At 48.2% G+C, this 27,682-nt stretch overlaps 1 protein-coding gene across 1 annotated transcript in view; it reads right to left on the bottom strand.

Moving 5' to 3' along the window:
- LOC119970891 overlaps positions 1–27,682 on the bottom strand; it is a 136,573-nt gene that overhangs the window by 53,896 nt on the left and 54,995 nt on the right. Inside the window, exon 4 of the mRNA XM_038805999.1 lies at positions 10,755–10,899. Coding sequence (XP_038661927.1) covers positions 10,755–10,899 — 145 coding nt within the window. The remainder of the gene's footprint in view (positions 1–10,754; positions 10,900–27,682) is intronic.

Raw genomic sequence — 27,682 nt, forward strand, 5'->3', positions numbered from 1 at the left:
ACTCAATTTGCAGAATTGGACTGTTTGTACAGACTGTGCTTGCTGTTGTTGCATAAACATATTTGTTAAACCAGTTTTAAAAAAACATTTTTAAACATTCATACCGTTAGACTCATCGGCTCGTGACACCTCATATAAATATACTGATGATAATGTATTAATTAATTCCTTCAAAGGAAATGGAATGCAGTGACATCATGTGTTGTTATTCCCCAACAGACCACTAGGAGTCTCATTAGTATATAAGTGAATGTTAGGGTCAGGTGACCTCAGACTGACTGGAGAGATGGAAGAGAGAGGTTGCTTGCGCATGATCATATAATTATTCATCTGTTGCTTTGTATATATTTGACCCACAGTTAATATTAATAAATCATTTATAGCTTTAGCTACAAGTGCTCTTGTAATATAAATCAGGCCATCTGACAAGAACATTACAGGCAAACCGTATGCTGGCCCACTAGCTGAGGAGGCAGGCTGCGTCCAGGAAAGTTTTAACAGTAAGAACGGAGAGGGGAGAAGTAGTATCAGAGGCAGGGTAGATAAATTAGACCTTCCGGGGATACTGCGAGAAGTTAGATAGGGTGACGCCAGGTGGAAAGGAAAGGGACATGGGATGGTTCCTGGGTGGCTTGGAGTTTCCGAGGTTGGAGGAAGAGAGGAGGCAAGCATTGGGGAAGCTACTAGTCTGAGAGAGGTGATTGATAGTTTTGAGGAATGAAGTCAGGGAAAGCTCTGGGGCCAGATGACTTTAAGACGGAGTTCAACAAGGCGTTTGCAACAGAATTAGCACCACACTCATTGGGGATGTTTAATGAAGCATTGGAGAAAGGAGAGCTGCCAGAGACATTAACGTAGGTGACGATTACATTAATCCCGAAAAAGGGGAACGTTCCGCTGGAGTGTGGGCCATCTCGGCCTATCTCGCTGTTGAATGTGCTGGCTAAGTTGATGGCGGGAATGTGTACCAGGGGTGTTGGCAGAGGAACAAATGGCTTTGTAAAGAAAGGCAGCTCTCCAGTAATATCAGGAAGCTATTGAATGTGACAATAATACCGTCAGGGGAGGTGGGGGTAGGTTGGAGGTTGTTGCTTCCATGTATGCAGATCGGTGAAATTTTGGATAGATTTGGATTTGGATCTAAGTTCTCAGCGTGGGTGCTCTTGTTATATATGGCTCAGGTGCATGTGTAATCATGAATGGAACGAGCTCACAAAGTTTTGGGCTGCACACAGGTACGAGAAAGGGGTGTCCACTGTCGGCGTTGTTATTTGCGCTAGCGATTGAACCCATGGCGATGGCCCTTAGGGGTCAGTGGAGTGGTGGGGGATTGTGAGGGAGAGTAGAGAACGCCGGATATCACTGAACTCGGGCGAACTGTTGTTTGTGTCGGATCGCTGGCGAATATGGGTAGGATCATGGAAATACTGGAAAGGTTTGGAGACTTCTCGGGATATAAATTGAATGTTGGAAAGAGCAAGATATTTGAGGTGAACGCGGCGGGGCTAAGGGTCAATATAGGGGTGCTACCATTTAAGGTAGTTTGGGAAAGGTTTAGAAATGTGGGGATAAAGGTGACAAGGGAATGGGCTACTATGCATAAGTGGAATTTGACAATGTTGGTGGAGGAGATTAGAGAGGGCTTTAAGAGATGGAACACACTGCATCTGACATTGACAGGGAGGATACGGGTTGGTAAAATGAATGTGTTACCAAGGTTCTTGTTTATTTTTCAGGCCCTCCCGATCTTTCCCCTGAAGACCTTCTTTCGGAAATTGGAGACAGTGATTTCAGAGTTTATAAAGGCAGGGAAGGTGCCGAGGGTAAAGAGGCACTCTGCTGGTGAGGCAGAGACAGAAAGGGGGGTTCCCGAACCTGCTACATTATTATTGGGCAGCAAACGTAGAGAAGGTGAAGCGATGTTGGGGTGTGGAGAGGGGAAGGCAGAGTGGGTTAGGATGGAGGAGGAGTCCTGCAGGGGATCGAGCCTGAAAGCCATGGTCCTGGCTCCTCCACCATTTGCTCTGGGGAAATACACAGAGAGCCCGGTGGTAATCGACAGTTAAGATGTGGAACTGACTGAGGAGACACTTTAAATTGGAGGGGATGTCGGTGTTTACGCCACTGTGCAGGAACCTTGGGCGGGATTCTCCGACCTCTGCACTGGAACTGCGCCTGGTGCGGGGGCGGAGAATAGCCGTTCACGCCGGTCCCGCGCGCACGGTCGATGAGGCGCCGGTAGGGGGCTGTTGGAACAGGCACCCACGCTGATTCTCCGCGGTCGACTGGCCGACCACACCACTCACCGGCGTGGTTTACATGTGGTACCAGCCACTGGGACCCGCGGCTGCGGTGGCAGTCCTGGTGGGGGGGGGGGGGGGGATATCTGACTCGGGGGGGGGGGGGCGGCCTCAGCGGTGGCCAGGCCCGCGATTAAGGATGGACCTACCTTCCTCCGTGCGGGCCGGCTGTGTGATTCCGCCATGTCGGCGGTGCCCGGGCCGAGGTGGGCCGCATGCATGCTCGGACCCACTTGCAGCCGCCAGAGCTGCGGGGTGCATGCTGTGGCCTCTGCTGGAAAACGGAGAATCACCCCGGACCTTCGAGGACAAAGTCCGGAGTGATTCTTGCCCTTTTTCTGTTGGGTGGAGGGATTTAGTTCCCTAAAGGGAGAATCCCGCCCATAGGTTTAAGCCAGGGAGATAGATGGAATGTATGGGAAATGGAGGAAAGTGGGGCTGAAGAAGGTGAGGGACTTAGATTTGGAAGTGCAGTTTGCAGGTTTGGATGAGAGATTTGAGTTGCCAAGGGGGAGTGAATTTAAGTAAATGCAGGTGCGGGATTTTGCAAGAAAGGAGTGGAGGGCATTTCCCATGTGTCAGGGTACACCCTGTTGGAGCAATTGCTACTCCCAGAAGTGTCCGGAAAGGATAGGATTGGAGATATATGTGGGTGGCTTGGGGAGCAAGTGTCAAGGATTAAGTGTAAGTAGGAGGACAAACTAGGGGGTAAATAGATTGGAGTCTGTGGTGCAAGGCTAAGCGTAGGATGAATGCTACCTCTTCTTCTGCGTGGATGAGCCTGATTCAGAGTCGCTAGGTGTCAAATTATACCACCACAAGGTTTTACCGGCTATCGATAAAAGACCAAACATCCAGTTAGTTAGTTAAAGTTCAATAATAGTTTATTTACACACAAGAATTACTTCGACATGCAACATAAAACACGACAAGCTAAATTACACCCAACACTACAACAACTTGTACTTAACTTCAGGCACCCGGCTTTATGCAGAGGAACAAGGCCTTTGATCGGATCTTGCGTGGCTGGGTCTGGAGAAGTGACTTTGTTTCTGCTGGGCTCATCCGTCTGGTAACGGTCATTGATCTTGAACTTGCTTCTGGTTGTGATGCTGCAATTGGTTTCAGGCATAGGCCGGGGCCAAGAGAGACTGAACACATGGCAGTGTTTCTCTTTATCCCTTTTGGGGTTTCACGCTCTTTTGCGCGGTTCTTAGCTTTGGACCCAATAATTCGGCAGGCTTCGATACTGCCTTTGATTTTAGCCAATAAAGGGGCGGGTGCCTGATGGCTGTCCGTGTCCTGAGTGGTCATTGACCTTGGTGTTTGGGCTTCCTGGTTGAACGGAGTGGCACCGATGTGTCTGTATCTGTATCTGATACCTGAGTACAGGTCTTTTCTTCTGGAGAAATGGGCCATTAGAATGCAAATCGGCTGGGGGTTTTGATAGTGTCTGGTTAGCTCGTGGCAAATACACACCTAGCTCTGAGTTCGTCTGGATCCTGCATTGGCCATATTTCCTGTGATTCTTTGCAAGTGGCCATATTTCCCTTTGTAAGTGGCCATCCCAGATGGCTACACAATACACGTAAAACCCTTCCTCCGACCCCCTTATCTTCTCCAGTCTGCGGTGTTCTTTGTTTTGCTAAATTCAGGTTGGTTGGCGAAGTGTTCACAAAGACCATAAAATAGCTTTAACTTGAACAAAGCTATAAATTTATTAACACTACTAATTTGGATTCGACACTTATTCCTAAATAATACACAGTTGATAATTAACATATAATCTACACTCACCTACAACTAATCACAATGCTATTATAAACTATGATCTGCTCTTACTCATACTATCTTTTCTTCTGTCTATACTCCAGCTTAATCCTTCACTTCTCTCCCCACAAGGCTTAGCATCAGTGTCTTATATACTTGTAATTCTAGCTCCCTCTAGTGGCTAATCTAGACATTCTTACATTTATGATAATACCACACAGCCAAAGGCATTCATACAAATCTCCCAGCCAAGTCGCAACCCCTGGCGGTGCAGCCGATCTCCAGTTCAACAGTATCCATTGCCGGGAAATCAGAGACGCAAAGGCCATGACATCGGCTCCCTTCCCCTCCTGCAGTTCCAACACCTCCGACACCCCAAAATATCATCACCATTGGGTCCGGCGTCATCCTGACACCCACAACCCCTGACAAATGCTCAAACACCGCCTCGCAAAAGCTACCCAACTTGCCAACCCCCAAAACATGTGAACATGGTTCACCGGCCTCCTCCCACACATCTTCTACTCTCGGGGAAAAAAACACTCATTTAGTTCCGAGTCATATGGACCCTATGCACCACCTTAAACTGTATTAGGCTTACTTTCGCACAAGAGGAAGTTGAGTTGATTCGGTGCATTAGCTCACTCCAAAGTCCCTACCCCCATCTTGATCCCCAACTCCTCCTCCCACTTCCATTTGATCCCTTCCACTAGGGTCGACCCCTTCTCTCTCAACCACCTATAGATGTCCCCAATCTTCCCTTCCTCCCATTCATCCGGGACTAACAAAAAGGATATAGATGGGTGTGGTGATCTGTATATTTGTGTATATTAAGCAAGGTTCAATGTAGGTGCAATACCGTTGAGCAATCACTAGAGGGAGCACGGGAGGTATAAAACAGACATGAACAGGAAGTCAGGGCACACTTCACAGGAAGGGAGCTGGTAGCAGACACAGACTGGCAGCACAGATGTAGCATGGTTTAAGCACCAAAGAGAAATGAACTCACAATGAAGCATCTACTTGAACTTCATGACGACGAGCTTTATTAGGACACAAGAAACAACACATGGTACCAGGGCTGGCTTCAGGACACTTACTATAAGATTACACAAGCTGCAGACACAGAAAGACCAAAATGGCAAGAAAGACGTTGGAAGACTTCACTGATTTACTGCAATTTGGACCACCACCACAGCTGGAAACAACCAGTAATTTAAGTAATAACTGGAAAAGCTTTAAACAAATGTTCGAGATATGTATCGTAGCAAATGATATGAAAGGAGTCTCTGACGCAACAAAAATAGCGCTGCTACACACAACAGCCGGACAGAAAGCTAGAAAAACCTATAATTGCTTTAAATGCTTGAAAGGTGAAGACAGCACCAAATTAGAAGTAATACTGAAAAAATTTGAAGATTACTGTAACATCAGTAACAATGCTGCTTTAAAACATCCAATGCCCAGAGACCAAATTGCACAGAGAATGAGTGATGAAAACCTCAAACAATCAAAACCAGAACAGAAAGGGTTAACTCTGAAAATCGCGATTGAAAAGTCCAGACCGAAATAAAAAAGCAACTTTAATGTCTTACAAAGCAAAAACGCTGAAATCCATGGTAGGGACTGTTTAGCACAGGGCTAAATCGCTGGCTTTGAAAGCAGACCAAGGCAGGCCAGCAGCACAGTTCGATTCCTGTAAGAGCCTCCCCAAACAGGCGCCGGAATAGTAACTTAATTTGACGCCTACTTGTGACAATAAGCGATTTTCATTTAATTTAAAATGGCGTCTGAGTACATTTTACAGTCTCCGTGGAACAAAAGACAAAAATCTGCTCCTGCGCATGCGCAGAAAACCGAAGCCGCACATGCGCAGTGGACAAAAAAAAGCGCACAGTAAAGGAAGATCGATGTGCGCATGCCCAGTTTAAAGAAAAGATCGCACCATTCAAAGATGGTTCCGTGCATGCGCAAGGCGCGCATGCGCAGTGGACAAAAAACCGCAGAGTAAAGGAAGATTGATTTGCGCATGTGCAATCGAGCCCCACGCATGACGTCACGAACGCCATGATGTCAGAGGACCCTGACCACGCCCACTCAAAAGGGAAATGCCTGAAAAATGAAAACAAGAAACTTAAAGCTGTAAAACCCAATTTTCTCACCTCAAAAGACAGAACAGTGCCTGAACTTATACCAGAAGTGGAAGATATATTTCACAACACTCTGGAACAAGCAGTCTGCACCACCCAAAGTGAAGAGAACGATAACAAATCCGAAACAAAAAAAGATGAAGAGAACGATACAAAATCCGAAACAAAAAAAAGATGATTTGCCTTTCGAACAACACTACCCAGACATAGCTGAGTTATTCAGATATGCTGATCACAGCTTCAGCAACACAGTTGGAAAGCTCAAAGGGGCCTCACGGTAGCAGGGTGGTTAGCATCAATGCTTCACAGCTCCAGGGTCCCAGGTTCGATTCCCGGCTGGGTCACTGTCTGTGTGGAGTCTGCACATCCTCCCCGTGTGTGCGTGGGTTTCCTCCGGGTGCTCCGGTTTCCTCCCACAGTCCAAAGATGTGCGGGTTAGGTGGATTGGCCATGCTAAATTGCCCGTAGTGTAAGGTTAATGGGGGGATTGTTGGGTTACGGGTATACGGGTTACGTGGGTTTAAAGTAGGGTGATCATTGTTCGGCACAACATCGAGGGCCGAAGGGCCTGTTCTGTGCTGTCCTGTTCTATGTTCTATGTTCTATGACTCTACACATGGTAGATGAATCCAATGCTATGATGCCATGGCAGATCGTCGAGGCATTGGATAACAGCAATACCTAAGAAGAAGACGATGCCACACAAAGAGCACAGAACGACTCCGTTGAGAGAGCACAATTTGACTCCACAGAGAAAACACTGCACGACTCCACAGAGAGAGCGATGAAAGACTCCACAGAGGAAGCGACGCAAGCCTCCATGGACAGCTCGTTGACAGACTCAAAAATGGAAGCAAACAAACACTCCATTGCAAACGCCATGCATGAGCAAGACCATGAAGATCAACCCACCGTACCTGAGCAACCACAAGCAGACTATGAAAGTCTACCAAGCTCACATAATCAACAAGAAGACGAAGTAAGGCTACCAACTGTATGTGAAAACAGTGACAATGTGATCACAATCGACAAGCAGGATGTGCAGGATCACAGCGAGACTGATAGAACTCTGCTCATTTGTACGGAAGCACTCAACAATCAGAGTAGGGCTACTCATGAGTCCAGAGAGACCACGTCAAGTGAAATCTTGAAGACATTGACTCCAGAAGAGGAGCACCAAGAGTCCAGAGAGACCACATCAATAGAAATCTTGAAGATTTTGACTCCAGAAGGGGGGGCACCAAGACCCACAAGAGAATGAAATCATGAAGATTTTGACTCCAGAAGAGGAGCACCAAGACCCACAAGAGAATGAAATCATGAAGATTTTGACTCCACAAGATGAGCACCTAGACTCACAAGAGAATGAAATCGTGAAGATTTTGACTCCAGAAGAGGAGCACCAAGACCAACAAGAAAATGAAATCATGAAGATTTTGACTCCAGAAGAGGAGCACCAAGAAAGCAAAGAAAAGGAATCAAATCCACCACAAATGACTCCAGAAGAGGGGCACCAAGGAAGCAAAGAAGAGGAATCAAATCCACCACAAATGGCTGATGTCACCAACAACAAGAACAAGAACAAAAACAACATGAAGCATAACAAGAACAACAAAAACCGCAAGAAGCACCGCAGAAACAAGAGCAACAACAGCAACAACAAAAACTACAAGCACAACAACAAAAACTATAAGAAGAACAACAAAAACAAGAAGCATAGCAAAGACAAACAATGTGCACGACAAGAACAACAACGAAAACAACAAAAACAGAAACAACAAGTGCAACAAAAACAACAACAATGAAAACAACAAAGACAGATACGACAAAAACAGCAACAAGGACGACAACGAAAACAACAAAGGCAGAATCGTCAGAAACAACAACAATGAAACAACGACCTGTACAAAATGGCACATGAAGGACAATGCCACAGCACATTACAAAACAATGACAAGACTACCAACATGCCATGGCATGACAACGAATCGCACAAATTCACATCTGCTCCAGCTCAAGCAAGCACAACAGCTTTCAAGGCAGATGACATACTAAGTCGATACCACAAGCACAGAAAAAAGTCCATGTCAGTCAACATCAGTGGTTCAACCATTCAAACACCAAGGGATGACTTGTTGGTCACTTTAAAAAAAAGAACACCGACAACATTCAAAACAGAGTTGAAATATCAATATCATCATGTCAACAACGGAAAAAAGAAAAAAACTCAACGAACAAATTCATCAAGTTTGGACTCATAAATGTTTTTATTAAGATTGGACTCATAAATATTAATTGGCTTTGTAAAATATCCAATATCATAATCACTTGCACATAAATAAATTTCATAAGTAATCTAACTGTTTTGTACAATTTTTTTTAACACTTTACAGAAAATATGTAAAGAAAAAAAGGGGGATGTGGTGATCTGTACATTTGTGTATATTAAGCAAGGGGTCAATGTCGATGCAATACCGCTGAGCAATCACTAGAGGGAGCACGGAAGTCAGGACATACTTCACAGGAACGGGAGCTGGTAGCAGACACTGACAGGCAGCACAGATGCAACATGGTTTAAGCACTGAAGAGAAACAAACTCACAATAAAGCATCTACTTCAACGTTAAGACTACGAGCTTTATGAAGACACAAGGAACAACACAATGGGTAGATAAATTCTAAAGATGTTAAGGGGCATGGTATGCATGTGGAAGTATGGCACTGAGATAAAGGGTCAGTCATAATCATATTGAATTGTAGGCCTGAAGGACTGAATGGTCTAATCCTGCTCCTAGTTTCCAACTTTCTATGTTTCTCCAGTGCCAGGGTCTGCGGATTTATTTTCCATTATGGCTAGTATTTGAACAGACCCATCTTAGTGTGACTGCCTGCTGTAGTCTCTTTATGCCCCTCTCAATTTGCCTAGCCTGAGGCTGACCCTCTTCCTGGTGCTGTGGCTGCTGCAGTGGTGCTTCCTGGGCCTGGTCCAGCCTCTCTCTGTGCTTCTCCTCCCCACACAGGCATCCAGGAAAACTGGATGAATGAATCCCATGGCTGTTAGTCTCGCCCTTTAATATGTGCTCCCCTTGGAGGCAACTTCCTCTTGTTATGTTATCTGTAATTTGGGTGCCTAGTCGTTTAATTGATGCAGCCACAGGGCTCTGGTCAGCTTTTCAGAGTGATGTACAGATTTGTTAGCTGGGTCCGTGTAGTCCCAATGAGAAAGATCAATGTCACATCAGGCAGTGAATGTGGGCAGCACCCCATCAGCAGCTCCCAGCACACGCAAGAAGGAAGGACTTGCAGTGTGGACTACTCGACGTGGCTGCAGCACAGCACAGAACTCCAGCAGGACACACGGTTCCTGTGGTGTCATCTCCAGTGATGCTACAGGAGTCAAATTTGCAACCTTAGGCGGAATTCTCCCACCCCCTGCAGGGTCGGGGAAATCGCCTGGGGCCGGTGTAAATCCCGCCCCCGCCATGGCCGGAATTCTCCGCCACCCGGGAATCAACGGGAGTGGGAATCACGACCCGCCGTTCGGCATGTCCCCCATGCCAATCGGCGGGCCCCCCGCGGCGATTCTCCGGCCCGTGATGGGCCGAAGTCCCGCCGCTGACAGGCCAATCCCGCCAACGTGGTTTAAACCACCTCTGGTGCCGGCGGGATTGGCGGCGCGAGCGGGCCCCCGGGGTCCTGGGGGGGTGCGGGGCGATCGGACCCCGGGGGTTCCCCCACGGTGGCCTGGCCCGCGATCGGACTCACTGATCAGCGGGCAGGCCAGTGCCGTGGGGGCACTCTTTTTCTTCCGCCGCCTCTACGGCCTCCACCATAGCGGAGGCGGAAGAGACCCCCCCTACCGCGCATGCGCCGGTGGTGATGTCAGCGGCCGCTGACGCACCGGCACATGCGCGGACCGGCAAAGGCATTTCGGCCAGCCCCGATGCCGATCGGCGTAGTGCCAAAGGCCGTTGGTGCTGGTTTTCACGCCATCAGCGGAGCGGAAACCACTCCGGCGCAGGCCTAGCCCCTAAAGGTGCGAAGAATTCCGCACCTTTGGGGAGGCCCGACGCCGGAGTGGTTGGCGCCACTCTGCTACGCCAGGACCCCCCCGCCCCGCCGGGTAGGGGAGAATCCCGGCCCTTATTCTTTGTTAAAAATCATCAATTATAAATTATCTGTTTTGGTGCAGTGGTTAGCACTGCTTCCACACGGCGCTGAGGACCCGGGTTTGATCCCGGCCCTGGGTCACTGTCCTTGTTAAGTTTGCACATTCTCCCCTTGTTTGCGTGGGTTTTATCCCCACAACCCAAAGATGTGCAGAGCAGGTGAACTGGACATGCTAAAGTTGCCCTTTAATTGGAAAAATTTTAAAACAAAAGAAAAATGATCAGTTTGAATTCCGTGTGGCTGCAGAAACAGTTTTGGGTGATCCTTACCCGGGGAATAATTGATCGAGAATTGTTATCAACAGATGGACAATATAACAATTTCCTTCTCCAGAACTTTAATCATTGCCCCATGAAAACACTTACCCAGGAAAAATTGGCAATAACATTAAAGTCTGAACTGCCACTCAGATCTTTGATTACACCAGCCTCGACATTCGGAGTTACAAAAGTTTTATTGTCCTCAGAAAAGGTCATTTTCATCATCACTGTATTTAGATTAGATTCCAAACTGTAAAATAAACAGAGAGTTAACACTGGACATGATAATAAAAACAGGAACTCACACATTAGGTTAGATATTAACTTTCTGTGATAGTGGAACAGAATAAAAATAGAGATATAAAACAAGCTGTGGATTCTCAATCATTGATTTCACACTACCACAGGAAGTCAAAATCAACCTGATGTCTTTGAGCCACTGCTGTGACGTGTCGTATTGATGGAGGGGGCGGCAAATCACAACTGCAATAATTCCAACATTTGGGAAAATTTTACAAAAATGTTACTTATTTATCAAACATTAATTCTTGTCATGATATAATCTGTAATTGTGCTGTAATATAAAATACTTATTTTAAATGCAGTTTGAGAATGAATGAAAATCGCTTATTGTCACAAGTAGGTTTCAATGAAGTTACTGTGAAAAGCCCCTAGTCGCCACATTCCGTCACCTGTTCGGGGAGGCTGTTATGGGGCTGTTACAAGTTTAGTTAAAACGTTCCCGATAACCATACCCCAGATTGCCCAACAATGAAAATTCCTACTTTTAATAGAAACTAAACAGCTCAGAATATGAACCAAATGATCCCTCAACAAACCCGAAGTTCCTTCACATGTGGGAACCCAAGATCACCCAAATTTCCTGACCTGGGGCATTTACAGATTTCAGAGAGCAGGGACCAATGCTGGAAAACCTTTATAAACCATTTTATATTCATCATATCAATAAAGGTGGAGGAGAGACTCGATAGAAATGATCAAAACCATGAGGATCGAGACAGACTAGATTGAGAGACATGAGTACCTCAATGATTGTAGGTGTTACGGTATCGGACCAGACCCCAATTTATATCAGGAAACTGAACAAGAAACTCCACAACAATTTTTCAATTTGTAAAACTGAGGAAAGGATACTTCACTCCAGGGTTGATTCCACTGACAAATAGGAATCTTTTAGATTAAAATAAACCTTATTATTAACACGTGATTAAACACATTAATGTCACAGAAAATAGCTTTTCAATTAACAATTGAACATTTCTTAAAATATTAAGGAAACCCTTTAACTACTAATTTGCACCTTCAGTATCTCCAATTAAGCAAAGCACATTACAGGTTAAAGCCACTTGCAAATAAAGTTAGCAAACTATTGTGTAGACATTTTCTTTGGAAAAGTAGAGCAAAACCCTTTCAGGCACAACCTGCAAATCCTTCTGCCTTTGTCAGACTAAAAATCCATCAGCCAATACTAACAGGGGGATGGGAACCGATGCTGGAAGTCAGAGGGAATTAAAGTGGGGACAGAAAAAACAGGCAGTAAGAGGAACAGTGAAAGGCAGAGAAACCAAAGTCAAAAATCAAAAAGGGCCACAGTACAGAGACTGGAGAACTCAGTGGATGGGTCCAGTAAGGCTAAGAGAAATAAAACACAGGGAGAGTGTACAAAACATGATTGGTCAGATGGTCTGAGAAAGCAGGGGAGAGAGCAAGGGAAGTCTAGATTAAACTGCATTTATTTCAATACAAGAGGCCTGGCAGACAAGGCAGATTAACTCAGGGCCTGGTGGGTACATGGGACTGGGATATTATGGTTATCACTGAAACATGACGAAAGGGAGGGTCAGGAGTGGCAGCTCAGTGTTCCAGGGTACAGATGGTATAAAAAAGATGGAACAGGAGGTAAGTGAGGAGGGGTGTTGTGTTTTTGATTAGGGAGAATATCACAGCAGAACTGACAGGGGATATATCCGAGGGTTCTATCTATGAGACAGGCAAAGGGAAGGCTGGTAAGTGGAAAGCTTTCAAGAGAATGTTCACCAGGGTTCAGGGTAAGCACATTCCTTTTAGAGTGAAGGGCAAGGCTGGTCGAAGTAGGGAACCCTAGATGACTCAGGATACTGAGGCCCTGGTCAAAAAGACGGAGGCATGTGACACGCATAGGCAGCTGGGATCAAGTGGATCCCTTGAAGAGTAAAGAGGTTGTCGGAGTAGAGTTAAGAGAGAGATCAGGAGGGAAAAAAGGGCACATGGGATAGCTTTGGCAGATAAGGCAAAGGAGAATCCAAAGAGCTTCTGCAAATACATAAAGGGCAAAAGAGTAACTTGGGAGAGAGTAGGGCCTCTTGAGGATCTACAAGGCCATCAATGTTCGGATCCACAAGAGATGGGTGAGATCCAAAATGAATATTTCTCATCGGTATTTACTGTTCGGGATGTTAGGGAACTTGGGGAAATAAATAGTTATGTCTTGAGGAGTGGAAATATTACGAAGAAGGAGGTGCTGGAAGTCTTAAAGGGCATCAAGATAGATAAATCCCCGGGACCTGATTAAATGTAGCCCAGGACATTGTGGGAGGTTAGGGAGGAAATTGCGGGTCCCCTGGCATAGATATTTGAATCATCGACAGCCACAGGCAAGGTGCCTGAAGATTGGAGGGTAGCAAATGTTGTGCTTTTGTTTAAGAAGGGCCGCAGAGAAAATTCTGGGAACTACAGACCTGTGAGCCTAAAGTCTGTGGTGGATAAGTTGTTGGAAGGTATTCTGAGAGACAAAGGCATTTAGAGAGGCAAGGACTGATTAGGAACAGTCAGCATGACTTTGTGAGTGGAAAATCATGTTTCACGAATTTGATTATGTTTTTTGAAGGAGTAACCAAGAAGGTAGATGAGGGCAGTGCAGTCAACATTGTCTACATGACTTTAGAAAGCCTTTCACAATGGACCTCATGGTAGGTTGTTGCACGAGGTTAAATCTCATGGATCCAGGGTGAGGTAGCCAATTGGATACAAAATTGGCTTGACGACAGAAGACAGAAGTGGTTATGGAGGGTTGTTTTTCAAACAGGAGGCCTGTGACCAGCGGTGTCCCTCAGGGATTAGTGCTGGGTCCACTGTTATTTGTTATTTTTATTAATGATTTGGATGAGAACTTGGGAGGCATGGTTAGTAAGTATGCAGATAACACAAAGATTGGTGGCAAAGTGGACAGTATCTAGGATTGCAATGGGATCTTGATCAATTGGGCCAATGGGCTGAAGAATGGCAGATGAATTTTAATTTAGATAAATGTGAGGTGATGCATTTTGGTAGATCGAATCGGGCAGGACCTACTCAGTTAATGGTAGAGTGTTGGCAAGGGTTATAAAACAAAGAGATCTAGGTGTACAGGTTCATAGCTCCTTGAAAGTGGAGTCACAGCTGGACAGGGTGATGAAGAAAGCATTTGACATGCTTGGTTTCATTGGTCAGAACACTGAATACAGGAGTTGGGACGTCTGGCTGAAGTTGTACAAGACATGAGTAAGGCCACACTTTGAATCTTGTGTACAGTTCTGGTCACCCTATTATAGAAAAGATATTATTAAACTAGAAAGAGTTTGGAAAAGATTTACTCGGATGCGACTGGGACTTGATGGTTTGAGTTATAAGGAGAGGCTGGATAGACTGGGACTTTTTTCTCTGAAGCGTAGGCGGCTTCGGGGTGATCTTATCGAGATCTATAAAATAATGAGGGGCATAGATGAAGTGGACAGTCACACAGAGGGTGGTGAGTGTCTGGAATGAACTGCCAGAGGCACAAGTAGAGGCAGTGATGCACAATCAATCAATGGACATGAAACATAGGTGAAGTCCGAAACGAAAGGCTTTAATCAGCAAGAAGTGAGCCCGGCAGCAGATGTACAGAAATGGTCTGGCTGCTGGGGAACACAGGTTCTTATACCCCGCCTCGTAGGTGGAGCTACCTTCCTCTTAGCCAACAAGAATACGGAGAACACGATACCTGGGCCAATGGGCAGCGGGCCCTCTGCAACAATGGCAGCTCACACTCCCAGGTACCGTAATACCCCTAGTCATACTACCACATTCACCCCTTGTTGAGAAAGGAACCGGCGGGGGGCATGTATGGGGAATGCGGATATGGAGAGAGAGGGGGGCGTGTGTCCCGTGTGAGTGGGTAAGAGACTGGTAGTATAACTAGTGATGTCGGATCGTACCTATTCAACGGTGGCTGCCCACTGGTCCGCAACTATGTACAGGGTCGAGTCAGAACACAGTAACTATGTACAGGTTTGAGTGAGAGAAAAACACCGAAAGAACAGCAAGAACAAGTGTCCATCAACAGTTCACATAGACTCGATCAGCCAATCGGGGGCCTTGGACGTCCTGTGCGACCTGTGGAGCTTGGCTGGAGATGTTGGAGTTGTGGCATCCGTGACTCCGGGAGAGATGATCCGGTCCTTGTGGCTGCATCCGTACCCCTAGTCGGAGCTGGCGAGGGCCAGGCCGGGTGAGGGTCGTCCGGGCCTCTAGGCAGTACATGTAAAGGTGTCGGCGGGCCAGGGAAGGGAGTGCCTGCCGGGGGCAGTTGCGGTTCGGGGGTGGTTGGGGGGCTGGCGCCGGGGGCGGAGGTCGGTATCTGGCAGGTGCCAGGTCCTATCGGGAGACCATGTCCTGTCGGCCGTCGGGATACTCCACATACGCATACTGCGGGTTCGCGTGGAGCAGCTGGACCGCCTCGACCAACGGGTCCGACTTGTGCACCCGCACGCGTTTCCGGAGCAGGATGGGCCCAGGGGTAGCCAGCCAGGTCGGGAGCGTGGTCCCTGATGAAGACTTCCTGGGAAAAGCAAGAAGGCGTTCTTGAGGCATTTGATTAGTGGATGTGCAAAGAAGTGCCTGGAGTGAGTGGAGGGCGTCTGGGAGGACTTCTTGCCAGTGGGAGACTGGGAGATCTCTGGACCGTAGGGCCAGCAGGACGGTCTTCTCCCTCTCAGCCTGTCCGTTACCCCGGGGGTTGTAACTGGTCGTCCTGCTGGAGGCGATGCCCCTGCTGAGCAGGAATTGACGCAGTTCGTCACTCATAAAGGAGGACCCCTATCGCTATGAATGTAAGCGGGGAATCCGAACAGGGAGACAATGGTGTGTAGAGCTTTAATGATGGTGGGTGTGGTCATGTCGGGGCAGGGGATGGCGAACGGGAAGCGGGGGTACTCGTCAATCACGTTGAGGAAATACGTGTTGCGGTTGGTAGAGGGGAGGGGACCTTTGAAGTGCATGCTGAGGCGTTCAAAGGGGCGGGAAGCCTTTATCAGATGCACTTTCTCGGGGCGGTAGAAGTGCGGCTTGCACTCTGCGCAGATGTGGCAGTCCCTAGTGACTGTCCTGATCTCCTCGATGGAATAGGGCAGGTTGCGGGTCTTGATAAAGTGAAAAAAGCGGGTCACCCCCGGATGGCAGAGGTCCGCGTGGAGGGTTCGAAGGTGGTCCACTTGTGTGTTGGCACAGGTGCCGCGGGACAGGGCATCGGGAGGCTCGTTCAGCTTCCCAGGACAATACAAGATATCGTAGTTGTAGGAGGACAGTTCGATCCTCCACCGCAAGATCTTGTCGTTCTTTATCTTGCCCCTCTGTGCGTTATCGAACATGAAAGCCACTGACTGTTTGTCTGTGAGGAGGGTGAACCTCCTGCCTGCCAGATAATGCCTCCAATGTCGCACAGCTTTTACTATGGCCTGTGCTTCCTTCTCGACTGAGGAATGGCAGATTTCGGAAGCATGGAGGTTACGGGAGAAGAAGGCCACGGGTCTGCCCGCTTGGTTGAGGGTGGCCGCCAGAGCTACATTGGACACGTCGCTCTCGACCTGGAAAGGGAGGGACTCATCGATAGCTCGCATCGTGGCCTTTGCAATATCTGCTTTGATGCGGCTAAAGGCCTGGAGGGGGAACGTGGCTGTTTGGATGATGGGACGGGCTTTGTCGGCGTAGTTGGGGACCCACTGGGCAAAATATGAAAAGAAACCAAGACAGCGCTTGAGGGCTTTGGGGGAGTGGGGAGCTCCATCAGGGAGCGCATGCGTTCCGGGTCGGGGCCTATCACTCCGTTACTCACTACGTAGCCGAGGATGGCTAGACGGTCGGTGCTAAACACGCATTTGTCCTTGTTGTAGGTCAGGTTCAGGGGTTTTGCGGTTCGGAGGAATTTACGGAGATTGGTGTCGTGGTCCTGATGATCGTGGCTGAAGATGGTGACATTATCGAGATACGGGAAGGTTGCCCGTAAACCGTACTGGTCGATCATTCGGTCCATCTCCCTTTGGAAGACCGAGACCCCGTTTGTGACACCGAACGGAACCCTTAAAAAGTGGTAGAGCCTCCCGGCCACTTCGAACGCAGTGTACTTGCGATCACTCGCGCGGATGGGAAGCTGGTGGTAGGCGGACTTGAGGACTACCATGGAGAAGACCTTGTACTGCACGATCCTGTTGACCAGGTCAGATATACAGGGGAGAGGGTACGCGTCCAGCTGCGTAAACCTGTTGATGGTCTGACTGTAGTCTATGACCATCCTATTCTTCTCCCCAGTCTCTACCACCACAACCTGTGCTCACCAGGGGCTGTTGCTAGCCTCGATGACCCCTTCCTTCAGAAGCCGTTGGACCTCGGACCTGATGAAGGTCCTAGGCACTGTACCGTCTACTCCTGGTGGCGACAAGTTTGCAAACCGGGGTGAGGTTTGCAAACAAGGACGGGGGATCGTCCTTGAGGGACGCAAGGCTGCAGATAGTGAGGGGGCCATGATGTGGAGATGCTGGCGTAGGACTGGGGTGAGCACAGTAAGAAGTCTTACAACACCAGGTTAAAGTCCAACAGGTGTGATTCAAACACGAGCTTTCGGAGCGCAGCTCCTTCCTCAGGTGAATCACCTGAGGAAGGAGCTGCGCTCCGAAAGCTCGTGTTTGAATCACACCTGTTGGACTTTAACCTGGTGTTGTAAGACTTCTTATATTGAGGGGGGGCATAGGGCCGCCGAATTTGAATGTTAGGCTCTGGAGGTTACACTGGAAGTCTAACCCCAGGGGTGCTGCCACGCAGAGGTGAGGGAGGACGGATAGCTTGTAGTTTTTAAACTCTCTCCCCTGGACCGTGAGGTCCGCTATGCAGCACCCCGTGATCTGTACTGAGTGAGAGCCGGAGGCCAGGGCGATTTTTTTGATTAACTGGGCAGACAGGGAGAGCGCAGCGTCTTACCGTGGCGGGGTGGACAAAACTCTCCGTGATCCCAGAGTCCAGCAGGCAGTCATCTCGTGGGCGTTGAGCAAAATCTTCGTGGTCGCTGTGGAGAGGGTACGGGGCCGAGACTGATCCAGCGTGACTGAAATGAGTCGTGGCAGATAGTCGGAATCTTCATCAGGAAGGGAGTAGTCACCTGTGGGGTCCTCGGGACCAATCGAAGATGGCGGCACCCGTCGGCCGCACATGGTGGGGGGTGGACAAAATGGCGGCGCCCGGGGGTCGCACATGGCATCGGGGGTGTAAAATGGCAGCGCCCGGGGATCACATGTGGCGTTGGTGGATTGGGGCAGAGAGGTCCGCGGGCCGCATGGAGCCCTTGATGGGAGCGGGGGGGGGGGTTCCCGCGGTCGCTGCTTGAGACCGCAGCGACCGCCTTTGCCTGGGAAACGGCCACAAAGTGGCCCTTCTTCCCGCAGCCCTTGCAGGTTGCGGAACGGGCCGGGCAGCGCTGACGGGGGTGCTTCGCCTGGCCGGAGAAATAGCAATGGATCCCCGCGGGTTTTTTGGGGCGCGGATTTTAGGCCTGGAGGGGCGGGGTCCGAGTCCATGGGGGAGAGAGAGGCCGAGTTCCACGCTGCCCAGGGGGCCAACGCGCGGTAGGGGGCGTACGAGCGAGCGTTCCGGTTCGCGTTGTCTGGGGAGGAGGCAAGGGCCCGTGCCTCCGTGAGGCTTAAAGTTTCTCACTCCAACAGTCTTTGGCGGATCTGCAAGGACTGCATGCGTCCAGAATCAGGAGTTCAGTATGCTCAGCAGCAGACACCTGTGGGCAGCCGCAGTTCCTCCCCAGCACGAGGAGGGCACGGTAAAAATCGTCCAGTGACTCACCAGATATCTGCTGCCTTGTGGCTAGTAAGTGCCGAGCGTAGATTTGGTTTACCGGCCGTATGAAATGTCCTTTGAGCAAGTTCATAGCCGCGTCATAGTCTGTCGTGTCCTCTATGAGCGTGTATATGGCGGTGCCGATGCACGGGTGGAGGATGTGCAGTTCCTGCTCCCTCGTCGGGACGTTTTCCGCCGTGCTAAGGTAACTGTTGAAGCAAGCCAGCCAGTGCTTAAATGCGGCTGTTGCATTCGCTGCGTGAGGGCTGAGTCGAAGAGACTCCGGCTTGATGCGGAGCTCCATCCGTTAAAATCTTCCTGATTAAATTGATGCACAATCAATGGACACGAAACGTAGGTGTAGTCCGAAATGAAAGGCTTTAATCAGCAAGAAGTGAGCCGGGCAGCAGACATACAGACATGGTCTGGCTGCTGGGGCACACGGGTTCTTATACCCTGCCTCGTAGGTGGAGCTACCTTCCTCTTAGCCAATAGGAATACGGAGAACACGATACCTGGGCCAATGGGCAGCGAGCCCTCTGCACCAATGGCAGCTCACACTCCCAGGTACCGTAATACCCCTAGTCATACTACTATAGGCAGGTATAATTTTGTCTTTTAAAAAGCATTAAGACAGTGATATGGTAAGGGTGGGTATAGAGGGATATGGGCCAAATGCGGGCAATTGGGACGAGCTTAGTAATAAAAACTGGGCAGCATGCTTAAGTTGGGCTGAAGCCATATGACTGTGACTCTATGTTTGTTACAGACCTGGCTCCCCTCATTAATAACATATTTCTATCCCATTCAGAACCCATGACCTGCTTACCTAAGTCTAAACACAGTGGGCTGGATTATCTGATTTTCAAGCTGTGGCTTGAAGCTGGCATGGGAACAGTGGCTTTTAACGATCGTAAAATCGGCGCAAAACGGCCACCGATCCTCCATTTGGTGAGGGGCTTGCAGGCAGGTAGCGTAGAACAGTCAGCTCTAGCTGCTGATACAGCCGGACAATTGCTGGGTCCGTGGCCACATGTGCACAGCTGTAGCCTAAAGCGGCCGCGCGCAGACCCGGTCTTTGGTCCCCTTTTGCCCAGGCTCGCGACCCCCAGATCACCCCCCAATAGTGCCCCCAGCCCCTGCCAAAGTCCCCCCTGCCCATGGATCGGCTTTCCCCTGACTGTGGCGGCGCTGGATTCAGTCCGCAGCCGCCACGCCTAGTTCCCGAAAAGAAATAGTATGAGAAACCCACGCCGTCAGGAACTTGACCGGTCCGGGGTGGAGCATTGGGGGGAGGGTTTCAGGTAATGTCCTGGGGCTATCGATATAGCGTGCGGCATACTCCTACAGTACGCCGCTTTGGAGGGGGGGGGGCGAGGCATTGTGAAAGCGGCGCCGCCCCCAAATTTGTTGGAAACGGGGATTCTCTGGCCGATCGCCGAACGCGATTTTGCCGTCAGAGACTGGAGAATCCAGCCCAATGTCTCAAATGATCTACTTTCCAGGTAATCTCCAGAAATCATAGCAAAGTCCCATGAGGCATCTTTTTGTAAACAGGTAAATGGTTAAAACAAATGATTACCCCACTTTTATAACACCTTAATTTCAAATTTTCCAGACAAACCAGGTTTAAAAAAAATTATTTTGCAATAGATATATATATATATACCGTCACCCGGGCTTTTCATAACATTGCTGCAATAGATATATATAATACAATCTATATTTAAAAAGTTCCTGTATTCATCACAAGTGTTTGGCTAAAGAAGCAACAGTGATGTGAGGAAAAGTATTTTTGTGCAGCGAGTGGTTAGTCTGGATTACATGACCTGAGAGTGTGGAGGAGAATACCATCAGCAAATAAGCAGCTGAGGAAACGTTTGTAGAGCTACAGGGAAAGGATGGAGCAGCGGGCAAGCTGAGTCATTCAGGCAGAGAGCTGGCATGGACACAACAGGCCAAATGGCCTCTTCTGTGCTGTAACCATTCTATGATTCTACTCCGTGTCATAATATCTTTATTATTGTTTTGCAATATGTATACACCAAAGAAAGATGAGAAAAGACATTGGGGCCATCCAAGCTAAAATCTAACTATCAGAATCTGTAAGCCTCAGTTTCTGCTCTCCCAGATACAAGGTGAACGTTACTGCCCCGGAGACTAAATGTGCTGGTGGGCAGCAAAGCTGGTGCATTTCTCGCTGGCCGGTGTAGCAGATTTCAAAGCCAGATTGCTTGCTTTTCAGCTTATTGCATGTGCATAAATATCAAGCACATGATATTCGTGGTGGGATGGGCACAAGGATTTGTCCATCCTGATGTTACCACATCAATTAATCTTCATGGGCACCATATTTAAATTATATTCACACAGCCGCAGCCCAGGGCTGGTTGCAGCGATCACTAGAATGACCCCAAATTCAAAGATGCACAGAAAGAAGCTCATAGGCCTATAGTTCAGCAACAAAAGACACTCGTGGTTTCAAGGTCTCAAGGACTGGCCGGTGGCGCACCAACCTCACCACAATGGCCTGGCAGGGATTGTGAGGACGGTCAACGCTGACAGAGGAGACACACCATACAGTCCAGGAACAGGATGAATGAACCCATCAACTCCATAGGGTAAGGCAACCTTCTCCTCAAACTCATACTCTCATCAGGCCATCAGACATTCACAGGGTTACATCCACAGGGATCTCTCACACCATAAGGGACAGTACCACTATTCTCTCACACACACTTTTATATCTTCATCTCTTCTCACATCCTGTACAAATCACGCCCTCCACCCTTTCACAGAGTCTACTCAGGCCACACAGGAAGCAAACCAACTCATCATCTGCATTTCTGTACGTCCTACTCACAGTCTGTCCATCAGCCTTTATGCAGGACATGATGGTCCACAACAGCAAAAAGAGATCCCAGAGCAGCAGGGGATGCCAAAGCTCAGACCAGTCATCTCACCATGAGGAGCAGACAGCAGAGCTGGCCAGCGAGGACCTGTCCGTTCCTTCACCGCGAATAGAGTGAACGACTTTCAATAAGCCAATTCCAACCCACCAACAGCTCCTTGAACACTAACCGAAACTGTGAGTGCTTTTTAATGTTGGTGACAATGCAGCCAATCACGATCTGTACCTCTCTCGAACAGGCATCCGCAGAAAAATCACGAGATCCAACAGCAGCCAATCCATCAGCCCTGTCCCCCAGACCAGATCAGATGAGGATTCTGAGAACCCACTGGATGCAGAGCGTCACTGTGTTCATCCGTACCCTCCCACCAGCGCAGAGCCACACACCTCAGTGGATTCTACAGCAGGCTCAGAGTCACCGTCTGCTGAACACAACACCGAATTGGGTTCACTGCAGGCTCAGGCAGGGACATCCAACATCACCAAAACTCAGAGGACTGATGGAGGCCAGGATTCTGCTGATCAGAGTTTGATGATGAGCCCTTGGACTCAGCCTTTTGTGAGATGTTGGAGCTCCAAAGACAGGCAAGGGCACATCACTTTAGTTGTCAGAGGCTATCAGCAGATTAGAATGGAGGATGGAGGAGTCCACCCATGTCTAGTCTGACGTTGGTGTGCTGACAAGCCAGTGAAGTGGAGAAGTACCGACAGCACTGCCTCCGCAACATCCTGCTAATCCATTGGCAAGACAGACACACCAAGGTCAGTGTGGTGAACCACTGTGTACACCTGTATTAGTGGACCTTTTCTACAGGTTCGCCGGTAGCCCCTGCCGGCTGGCTCCGCCCACTAGGAGCTGTATAAATATGCGTGTCCTCCACTGATCTGCCATTTTGCCAGCTGCAGCAGGAGGCCATGCATCTGACTGCAATAAAGCCACAGTTGGACCCAATCTGAGTCTTTGTGCAACTGATCATGCATCAGTCAGTATTCTTGTTCAGGCCAACATCCCCGGCATCGGAACACTGACCACACTGGTCCATATTCTTTAACACGAGACTCCTGAAGCAAGTGCTCCACTCATACAGTCATAGAGTCACAAAGCACAGAAAATGCCATTCAGCCCATCACATCTGCGCCCGTCAAAAACATTCACCTAAATATTCTAATCCCATTTTCCAGCACTTGGCCCATAGCCTTGTGTGCCCTGGGATCGCAAGTGCACATCTAAATACTTCTTAAATGTTATGAGGGTCTCTACCTCCACCACCCTTTCAGGCAGTGAGTTCTAGACTCCTACCACCTTCTGGGTAAAAACATTTTTCCTCACATACCCTCTAAACCTCCTGCCCCTTACTTTAAATCTATTTCCCCTGGTCATTGACCACTCCACCAAGGGTGCTCTATCTATGCCACTCACAATTTTAAACATTACAATCATGTCCCTCCTCAGTCTCTTCTGCTCCAAGGTAAACAATCCAAGTCCATGCAATCTCTCTTCATAACTAAAACTCTCCAGGCCAGACAACATGCTGGTAAATAACCTCTGCACCCTTTCCAGTGCTATCACATCCATTCTGAAATGTGAATTCCAGAACTGCACACAATACTCTAGCTGTGGACTAACCAACATTTGATATAGTTCCAGCATAACCTCCCTGCTCTTAAACTCTATGCCTCCGCTAATGAAGGCAAGTGTACCATATGCCTTCTTAACCACTGCATCCACCTGCTCTGCTACATTAAGGAACTGGTGTAGGTGCACACCAAGATTCCTCTGATCCTCGGTGCTTCCCTTCCATTTATCATATATTCCTTTGCTCTGTTTGTCCTGCCCAAGTGCATCACCTCATACTTATCCGGATTGAATTCCATTTGTCACTGATCAGTCCATCTGATCAGCCCGTCTATATCCTCCTGTAATCGAAGGCTATCCTCCTCACTATTTACCAACACACCAATTTCCATATCATCTGCAAACTTACTGATCACCCCTCCTACATTATTATCTAAATCATTTAGATGAGCCACAAACAGCAAGGGCCCCAACACTGATCCCTGTGGGACCCCACTGGACACAGGCTTCCAGTCAGAAAAACACCCCTCGGCCATCACCCTCTGCTTCCTGCCACTCAGTCAATTTTGGAACCAATTTGCCAAATTTCCTTGGATCCCATGAGCTCTGACCTTTGCTAGCAGTCTCCCATGTGGGACCTTGGCAAAAGGCTTCCTGAAGTTCAAGTAAACTACATCAGATGCATTGCCCTCATCTGCACACTTGGCCACCTCTCTGGAAAATTCAATCAAGTTGGGCAGACATGACCTCCCCTTAACAAAACCATGCTGACTGTTCTTGATTAATCCCTGTCTCTCCAAATGCAGATTAATTCTATTTTTCAGAATTGCTTTCAATAGCTTCCCCATCACTGAGGTTAGACTGACTAGCCTGTAACTTCCTGGTTTATCCCTTCCTCCCTTCTTGAATAAAGGTACCACATTGGCTATCATCCAGTCCTCTGGCACCTCTCCTGTGGCCAGAGAGGATTTGAAAATTATTGCCAGTGCCCCTGTTATTTCCTCCCTGCCTCACTCAACTGCCTGGGATACATTTCAACTGGCCCTGGAGATTTGTCTATTTCTCAGCCTGCCAGACATCTCAGAACCTTCTCTCTGTCTATGTTAATCTCTTTAATTTTATTACAGTCCTTCTCCTGATTTCTATACCCACACTGTCCCTCTCACGAGTGAAGACTGACACAAAGTATTCATTTAGAACCCTACCTACGTCCTCCAGTTCCACACTCAAATTACTACTGTGATCCTTAATGGGCCCTACTCTTTCCCTAGTTGTCCTTTTACCCTTAGAATACTTGTAAGAGAACTTAGGGGTTTCCTTTAATTTACCTGCTAGTATCTTTTCATGTCCCTTTTTTGCTCTCTTAATTTCCTTTTTAAGTTCCCGCTTGCACATTATATAAGCCTCTAGGGCTTCTGCTGTTTTGAGCCTTCAATATCTGCCATAAGCCTCCCTTTTTCTCCCGATCCAATGCTGTATATCCCTCGATATCCAGGGTTCACTGAATTTGTTGCTCCCACCCTTTTTCTTGATGGAAACATGTTGGACCGGTGCTTTCCCCATTTCCTTCTTGAATGCGTCCCACTGTTCTGTCACAGATTTACTTAAAAGGTGTCTACTCCCAGTCCAATCTGGCCAAATCATATCTGATCTTATTAAAATCGGCCTTCCTCCAGTTTAGAACTTTGATTTCAGGCTCATCGTTGTCCTTTTCCATAACAATCTGAATTTAATGGTGTTATGATCACTGTCTGAAAAATGCTCCCCCACTGATACTTCAACCACTTGCCCAGCTTTGTTCCCGAAAATTAAGTTCAGGACCACCCTCTCTCTTGTAGATCCTTCTATGTACTGGCTTAAGAAGTTCTCCTGGATGCATTTTAAGAATTCCGCTTCCTCTAAACCTTTCACACTATGGCTACCCCTGTAAATATTGAGGAAGTTGAAATCCCCATTATCACTACCCTATTATTTTTACACTTCCCTGAAATTTGCCCACATATCTGCTCTTCTATTTCTCTCGGATTGTTAGGGGACCTATAAAACACTCCCAGCGATGTGATTGCTCCTTTTTGTTTTTTAAGTTCCACCCATATGGCTTCAGTTGAAGAGCCTTCTAAAATGCCATCCCTCCTGACTGCTGCAATTGATTCTCTCATAAAAATTGCGACTCCCTCTCCAGTTTTACCTCCTTCTTCTGAAGATCCTATATCCTGGAATACTGAGCTGCCAAATCAGCCCCTCTCTCAACCAGGTCTCAGCGACAGCAATGACATCATACCCCCATGTTTTAATTTGTGCCCTAAGTTCATTTGCCTTGTTCGTCTGACTCCTCGCATTAAAGTAAATACCATCCAATCTTTTTTTTTAAAATTTAGATTAGCCAATTATTTTTTCCAATTAAGGGGCAATTTAGCGTGGCCAATCCACCTACTCTGCACATTTTTGGGTTGTGGGGGCGAAACCCACGCAGACACGGGAAGAATGTGCAAACTCCACACGGACAGTGACCCAGAGCCGGGATCGAACCTGGGACCTCAGCGCCGTGAGGCGGTTGTGCTAACCACTAGGCCACCATGCTGCCCTTATACCATCCAATCTTGACAAACTTCCTTCCTTGTGACTGATCTGGTCTAGACATTCTATGCCTTCCTGACTTACTTGATGTCTCCTCTAATTTTGGCTGTGTATCCCCCCTGCTGAACCTTCTCTCAGGATCCCAACCCCCCGCCAGCTTAGTTTAAACCTTCCCCAATAGCACCAGCAAACCTCCCTGCAAGGACACGCGAAGGTTTGACACAGCAAACAAGCCCCAGGAGGGCAGAGGAAATGCTTTGAGATCGCCCTCAAACCCTGCTTGAAGAAGTGTAACATCCTCACCGATGCCTGGGAATCCCTGGCCTGAGACCACCCGAAGTGGAGGAAAAACATTTGGGAAGAAGCTGAATACCTTGAGTTCCATCGTCAAGAGCAGGTTGAAGCCAAGCGTCGACAGCGAAAGGAACACATGTCAAACCGGTCACCCCACACACCCGCACCCCAACCACAGTCTGTGTTAATATTAACTGTTAGTATATGATGGGAGAATAATACAGCAGATTGGCTTTTACCTTCAGCACATTTATTGTGACCCAACTCAGCAGACATACAAACTCCATCTAAAATCCCCACAGCAACTGCTCCAGCTGTGTCCATTTATACTCTTTTGGAGGTTGAGCCAATAACCATTACCACCCCAATCATGTGTCTCTGTGCACCTTTTCCCCTGCGCTCCACCCCACTAACACCCACCAATCAAGACTTTGCCTCTTTCTTACCTGACTACCCACCACTCAGGTCAAGCCATTGCCCTTCCTCCTCCACACCCACCCCAGCGTGCATTCCTACTGGTCCTGCCTGAGCAACCCTGGCACAAAGCCAAAGCAGTCACAATCACAACGCAGTGGAAGGTAGGCGAATGCTGCCTGCACACACTGAGGTCATGAGTGAAATACAGTTCGTCACATATGTCATAATATACACATCAGTATATGATGGTGCAGAGACACACACAGACTGACACACTGAAAGACCAATCAACACACAGAACACAGCAGCCAATCACCAGACAGAGCACGGTCACTATAAAGCCAGAGGGCACTAGTTTTCCCGCTCATTCGGGATGCAGCCCCTGAGACAGACAGAGCCCGCAGTCAGTAGCACAAACCTCTGTCATGTGCTCGCAGGGTAGTCTGGTCAGGTTAGGCATTGGTCTTCAATCAACCTAACATAGTGTCGACCCACAGTGCAAGTATGTTTAACAGCTCGTAGTTAAATAAAATAGAGTTGTACTTCTACAAATGTTGGTAGCCTGTCTATGTTACTGCTCTGGTAACCGCAGTCTTCACAGATCCAGAATACCCAACACATCATGGTACCAGTATGTGATGTTAGAGTTTGATAGACCTACCCTCAAGTAATCTGCCTTCGACCAGCAATCAGCCATCCGGTAGTATGGACAGCATCTGCCCTCCCCCGCCGCTCCGCATCACCGGCAACCTCGGTGCAAACTGGAAAATCTTTAAACAAAGATTTCAACTGTACCTCGAAGCTACAGATCTTGAAGCTGCTTCAGACGCCAGGAAGATTGCTCTCTTCCTCTCCACGGCCGGGGACCACGCCATCCATATCTTCAACTCCCTCACATTCGCTGAAGGTGAGGACAACTCCAAGTTCAAGACGGTCCTGCTCAAAGTCGACAGTCACTGTGACATCGAGGTAAATGAAAGTTTTGAGCGATACGTCTTTCAACAGCGTCTGCAGGTAAGGATGAACCTTTTCAATCTTTCCTCACCCACCTTCGCATCCTCGCCCAGTCCTGCAATTACGGCTCCACCTCCGATTCGATGATCCACGACCAGATCGTTTCCGGTG

The sequence above is a fragment of the Scyliorhinus canicula genome, chromosome 9, assembly GCF_902713615.1.
Source record: "Scyliorhinus canicula chromosome 9, sScyCan1.1, whole genome shotgun sequence".
Taxonomy (NCBI): domain Eukaryota; kingdom Metazoa; phylum Chordata; class Chondrichthyes; order Carcharhiniformes; family Scyliorhinidae; genus Scyliorhinus; species Scyliorhinus canicula.